The 6,159-nt window shown below is 70.0% G+C and overlaps 2 protein-coding genes across 2 annotated transcripts in view; one reads left to right on the top strand and one right to left on the bottom strand.

The window, feature by feature from the left end:
* Window positions 1-1,093, top strand: part of LOC138367977 (collagen alpha-2(IV) chain-like) — a 16,722-nt gene extending 15,629 nt beyond the window's left edge. Inside the window, exons 3-4 of the mRNA XM_069330266.1 lie at window positions 1-384; window positions 501-1,093. The exon at window positions 1-384 is cut by the window's left edge and continues 755 nt beyond it. Coding sequence (XP_069186367.1) covers window positions 1-384; window positions 501-1,093 — 977 coding nt within the window. The remainder of the gene's footprint in view (window positions 385-500) is intronic.
* A 1,382-nt stretch (window positions 1,094-2,475) lies between these two features.
* Window positions 2,476-5,922, bottom strand: LOC123761559 (uncharacterized). The gene is made up of 2 exons (XM_069330265.1): window positions 5,914-5,922; window positions 2,476-3,696 (listed from the first exon to the last, which is right to left on the bottom strand). Exons 1-2 carry the CDS (start codon window positions 5,920-5,922, stop codon window positions 2,476-2,478), a joined length of 1,230 nt encoding a protein of 409 aa, XP_069186366.1.
* Between the last annotated feature and the right edge of the window lie 237 nt (window positions 5,923-6,159).

Raw genomic sequence — 6,159 nt, 5'->3', positions numbered from 1 at the left:
CGGGCGGCCTGCCAGGGACGGGCGACCTGCCAAGGACGCGCGACCTGCCAGGGACGAGCGACCTGCCAGGGACGGGCGACCTGCCTGGGACGGGCGACCTGCCACGGACGGGCGGCCTGCCAAGGACGCGCGACCTGCCTGGGACGGGCGGCCTGCCAGGGACGGGCGACCTGCCAGGGACGGGCGGCCTGCCTGGGACGGGCGACCTGCAAGGGACGCGCGACCTGCCTGGGACGAGCGACCTGCCAGGGATGGGCGGCCTGCCAGGGACGGGCGGCCTGCCTGGGACGAGCGACCTGCCATGGACGGGCGACCTGCCTGGGACGGGCGGCCTGCCAAGGACGGGCAGCCTGCCACGGACGGGCGGCCTGCCAAGGACGGGCGGTCTGCCACGGACGGGCGACCTGCCTGGGACGGGCGGCCTGCCAGGGACGGGCGGCCTGCCAGGGACGGGCGGCCTGCCACGGACGGGCACCTGCCAGGAACGCGCGACCTGCCAGGGACGGGCGGCCTGCCAGGGACGGGCGACCTGCCAGGGACGGGCGGCCTGCCACGGACGGGCGACCTGCCACGGACGGGCGGCCTGCCAGGGACGGGCGACCTGCCAGGGACGGGCGGCCTGCCAGGGACGGGCGACCTGCCAGGGACGGGCGGCCTGCCACGGACGGGCGACCTGCCAGGGACGGGCGGCCTGCCACGGACGGGCGACCTGCCACGGACGGGCGACCTGCCAGGGACGGGCGACCTGCCACGGACGGGCGACCTGCCAGGGACGCGCGACCTGCCTGGGACGAGCGACCTGCCAGGGATGGGCGGCCTGCCAGGGATGGGCGGCCTGCCAGGGATGGGCGGCCTGCCAGGGACGGGCGGCCTGCCTGGGACGGGCGACCTGCCAGGGACGGGCGCCCTGCCAGGGATGGGCGGCCTGCCAGGGATGGGCGGCCTGCCAGGGATGGGCGGCCTGCCAGGGACGGGCGGCCTGCCAGGGACGGGCGGCCTGCCAGGGATGGGCGGCCTGCCAGGGATGGGCGGCCTGCCAGGGATGGGCGGCCTGCCAGGGACGGGCGGCCTGCCAGGGACGGGCGGCCGGTAGGGACGGGCGGCCGGTAGGGACGGGCGGCCGGTAGGGACGGGCGGCCTGCCAGGGATGGGCGGCCTGCCAGGGATGGGCGGCCTGCCAGGGATGGGCGGCCTGCCAGGGACGGGCGGCCTGCCAGGGACGGGCGGCCGGTAGGGACGGGCGGCCTGCCAGGGATGGGCGGCCTGCCAGGGACGGGCGGCCTGCCAGGGACGGGCGGCCGGTAGGGACGGGCGGCCTGCCTGGGATGGGCGGCCTGCCAGGGACGGGCGGCCTGCCAGGGACGGGCGGCCTGCCAGGGACGGGCGGCCTGCCAGGGACGGGCGGCCTGCCAGGGATGGGCGGCCTGCCAGGGATGGGCGGCCTGCCAGGGATGGGCGGCCTGCCAGGGACGGGCGGCCTGCCAGGGACGGGCGGCCGGTAGGGACGGGCGGCCGGTAGGGACGGGCGGCCGGTAGGGACGGGCGGCCTGCCAGGGATGGGCGGCCTGCCAGGGATGGGCGGCCTGCCAGGGATGGGCGGCCTGCCAGGGACGGGCGGCCTGCCAGGGACGGGCGGCCGGTAGGGACGGGCGGCCGGTAGGGACGGGCGGCCTGCCAGGGATGGGCGGCCTGCCAGGGACGGGCGGCCTGCCTGGGACGGGCGGCCGGTAGGGACGGGCGGCCTGCCAGGGATGGGCGGCCTGCCAGGGACGGGCGGCCTGCCAGGGACGGGCGGCCTGCCAGGGACGGGCGGCCTGCCAGGGACGGGCGGCCGGTAGGGACGGGCGGCCGGTAGGGACGGGCGGCCGGTAGGGACGGGCGGCCTGCCAGGGATGGGCGGCCTGCCAGGGACGGGCGGCCTGCCAGGGATGGGCGGCCTGCCAGGGACGGGCGGCCTGCCAGGGATGGGCGGCCTGCCAGGGACGGCCGGCCTGCCAGGGATGGGCGGCCTGCCAGGGATGGGCGGCCTGCCAGGGACGGGCGGCCTGCCAGGGACGGGCGGCCGGTAGGGACGGGCGGCCGGTAGGGACGGGCGGCCGGTAGGGACGGGCGGCCTGCCAGGGATGGGCGGCCTGCCAGGGACGGGCGGCCTGCCAGGGATGGGCGGCCTGCCAGGGACGGGCGGCCTGCCAGGGACGGGCGGCCTGCCAGGGACGGGCGGCCTGCCAGGGACGGGCGGCCTGCCAGGGACGGGCGGCCGGTAGGGACGGGCGGCCTGCCAGGGATGGGCGGCCTGCCAGGGACGGGCGGCCTGCCAGGGACGGGCGGCCTGCCAGGGACGGGCGGCCTGCCAGGGACGGGCGGCCTGCCAGGGACGGGCGGCCGGTAGGGACGGGTGTGTATACATGGTGGTATCTTGCTGCTAATTTACAACATTGATTATTGCTGTCATTAGCATCACCAGCAGCCCTGCTCTTAATGGCGTGTGACGCGGGTAAAGTGCCAGGGTGGGCGTGGTGGCGGGGTGGGCGTGGTGGCGGGGTGGGCGTGGTGGCGGGGTGGGAGGCTGGGTGGGTGGGCGTGGGAGGCTGGGTGGACGGGCGTGGGAGGCAGGGTGGGCGGGCGTGGGAGGCTGGGTGGACGGGCGTGGGAGGCTGGGTGGACGGGCGTGGGAGGCAGGGTGGACGGGCGTGGGAGGCTGGGTGGACGGGCGTGGGAGGCTGGGTGGACGGGCGTGGGAGGCAGGGTGGGCGGGCGTGGGAGGCTGGGTGGACGGGCGTGGGAGGCTGGGTGGACGGGCGTGGGAGGCAGGGTGGACGGGCGTGGGAGGCTGGGTGGGCAGGCGTGGGAGGCAGGGTGGACGGGCGTGGGAGGCTGGGTGGACGGGCGTGGGAGGCTGGGTGGACGGGCGTGGGAGGCAGGGTGGACGGGCGTGGGAGGCTGGGTGGGCAGGCGTGGGAGGCAGGGTGGACGGGCGTGGGAGGCTGGGTGGACGGGCGTGGGAGGCTGGGTGGACGGGCGTGGGAGGCTGGGTGGACGGGCGTGGGAGGCAGGGTGGACGGGCGTGGGAGGCTGGGTGGACGGGCGTGGGAGGCAGGGTGGACGGGCGTGGGAGGCTGGGTGGACGGGCGTGGGAGGCAGGGTGGACGGGCGTGGGAGGCAGGGTGGACGGGCGTGGGAGGCTGGGTGGACGGGCGTGGGAGGCTGGGTGGACGGGCGTGGGAGGCTGGGTGGGCGGGCGTGGGAGGCTGGGTGGACGGGCGTGGGAGGCTGGGTGGACGGGCGTGGGAGGCTGGGTGGACGGGCGTGGTAGGCTGGGTTTGTGTTAGGGTGGGAGTGGCGGGGTGGCGGGGTGGGCGTGGTGGCGGGGTGGGAGGCTGGGTGGGTGGGCGTGGGAGGCAGGGTGGGCGGGCGTGGGAGGCAGGGTGGACGGGCGTGGGAGGCTGGGTGGACGGGCGTGGGAGGCTGGGTGGACGGGCGTGGGAGGCTGGGTGGACGGGCGTGGGAGGCTGGGTGGACGGGCGTGGGAGGCTGGGTTTGTGTTAGGGTGGGAGTGGCGGGGTGGGCGTGGTGGCGGGGTGGGCGTGGTGGCGGGGTGGGCGTGGTGGCGGGGTGGGCGTGGTGGCGGGGTGGGCGTGGTGGCGGGGTGGGCGTGGTGGCGGGGTGGGCGTGGTGGCGGGGTTGGGCTGGGTGGCACTAATGGTCTGGTGCCAATGGGAGGAAAAAACCGGTATTAATGGTCTAGTGTCAGGGAGGGTGGGAGGGGAGAGTGGAGGCATGATGGGAGGGGAGAGTGGAGGCATGATGGGAGGGGAGAGTGGAGGCATGATGGGAGGGGAGAGTGGAGGCATGATGGGAGGGGAGAGTGGGGGCATGATGGGAGGGGAGAGTGGAGGCATGATGGGAGGGGAGAGTGGAGGCATGATGGGAGGGGAGAGTGGAGGCATGATGGGAGGGGAGAGTGGAGGCATGATGGGAGGTGAGAGTGGGGGCATGATGGGAGGGTAGAGTGGAGGCATGATGGGAGGGGAGAGTGGGGCATGATGGGAGGGTAGAGTGGAGGCATGATGGGAGGGGAGAGTGGAGGCATGATGGGAGGGGAGAGTGGGGGCCTGATGGGAGGGGAGAGTGGGGGCATGATGGGAGGGTAGAGTGGAGGCATGATGGGAGGGGAGAGTGGAGGCATGATGGGAGGGGAGAGTGGGGGCATGATGGGAGGGTAGAGTGGAGGCATGATGGGAGGGGAGAGTGGGGGCATGATGGGAGGGGAGAGTGGAGGCCATGATGGGAGGGGAGAGTGGGGGCATGATGGGAGGGGAGAGTGGGGGCCTGATGGGAGGGGAGAGTGGGGGCATGATGGGAGGGGAGAGTGGGGGCATGATGGGAGGGGAGAGTGGGGGCATGATGGGAGGGGAGAGTGGGGGCCTGATGGGAGGGGAGAGTGGAGGCCATGATGGGAGGGGAGAGTGGGGGCATGATGGGAGGGGAGAGTGGGGGCCTGATGGGAGGGGAGAGTGGAGGCCATGATGGGAGGGGAGAGTGGGGGCATGATGGGAGGGGAGAGTGGGGGCCTGATGGGAGGGGAGAGTGGAGGCCATGATGGGAGGGGAGAGTGGGGGCATGATGGGAGGGGAGAGTGGGGGCCTGATGGGAGGGGAGAGTGGGGGCATGATGGGAGGGGAGAGTGGGGGCATGATGGGAGGGGAGAGTGGGGGCATGATGGGAGGGGAGAGTGGGGGCCTGATGGGAGGGGAGAGTGGGGGCATGATGGGAGGGGAGAGTGGGGGCATGATGGGAGGGGAGAGTGGAGGCATGATGGGAGGGGAGAGTGGGGGCATGATGGGAGGGGAGAGTGGGGGCATGATGGGAGGGGAGAGTGGGGGCATGATGGGAGGGGAGAGTGGGGGCATGATGGGAGGGGAGAGTGGGGGCATGATGGGAGGGGAGAGTGGGGGCATGATGGGAGGGGAGAGTGGGGGCATGATGGGAGGGGAGAGTGGGGGCATGATGGGAGGGGAGAGTGGGGGCATGATGGGAGGGGAGAGTGGGGGCATGATGGGAGGGGAGAGTGGGGGCATGATGGGAGGGGAGAGTGGGGGCATGATGGGAGGGGAGGGATTTTTTATTTTTGTATTAACACATTAGGTACATCTGCATTTGTGCAGCTGCCCTAGACTATATGAAGGGGGCGTACAGTGTGACACAAAACTAGCTCCGAGATGCTAACAATTTTCCATCACACAGGATAGTTAGTCATACAGAGACATGTGATCAGTAGTTTGCACTGGCAGACTCTGGGTGCATTATGAGGACAACATCATCAACCCAAGAGTGAATAAGGCAGCAGTGATACTAAAAGTTCTCGTCTCGCAGGATGGTTAGTCATACAGGGCCATATGTTCAGTAGTCTGCACTGGCAAACGTATGGCCCTGTATGACTGTTACGATATTAACTCTTTCTACGGAGTAAGGTGTGGTGATACCGATGCTATCTATATGGACCTCCACTCCAACTCCAAGGCATTAACACTAAGACAACGCCATCTGTTGGCAGAGGTGTGGCGTCTGTGGAAGGCTTCTATTTCATATCTCAGTAAGGAGGTGAGGTCGATGATGATGACCCCTGGTGAGTGAAGTAATGATAACAACGCCATCTATATTGTGCATTCGATTACATTTCACAGTTCCCCAGTGAAAGGTTGCCATCCTATATTCTCCCTGTAATCTTTCTCTCTGGCTAATGACTTTTATGTTCACAGAGGTGGCGTGAAGAGTCTATTGTGCTGTAGAAAGTAGTTCACCTTGGGCAGTCCAGAACTCCAGACTTGTTTCCTGTGAGGTCAAGTGGCCGCCGTCGGTAGTAAGCCATGTGTTGGCTGCAGTACTTGTGCAGTGTTGTGTGGACCGACGTACCTGAGACATGGCCAAGAGGAGTTACAAGACGACAGTAGTGGTCATCTGCTGAGAAGTGCTGCTAGTGTGTTGCTAGAGACTTGTGCCAGGGTGTTAGAGACCCGCTGGACGTGATTATTTGTGACCCTTTGTCAGCGTGTTGCTGAAGCCCTCTGCCAGCGTGTTGCTGAAGCCCTCTGTCAGCATGTTGCTGAAGCCCTCTGCCAGTGTGTTGCTGAAGCCCTCTGTCAGCATGTTGCTGAAGCC

This window comes from Procambarus clarkii, chromosome 24, assembly GCF_040958095.1.
Source record: "Procambarus clarkii isolate CNS0578487 chromosome 24, FALCON_Pclarkii_2.0, whole genome shotgun sequence".
Classification (NCBI taxonomy): Eukaryota; Metazoa; Arthropoda; class Malacostraca; order Decapoda; family Cambaridae; genus Procambarus; species Procambarus clarkii.
Note: the sequence above shows the minus strand (reverse complement) of the source record. Positions and strands in the feature narration are given on the sequence as shown.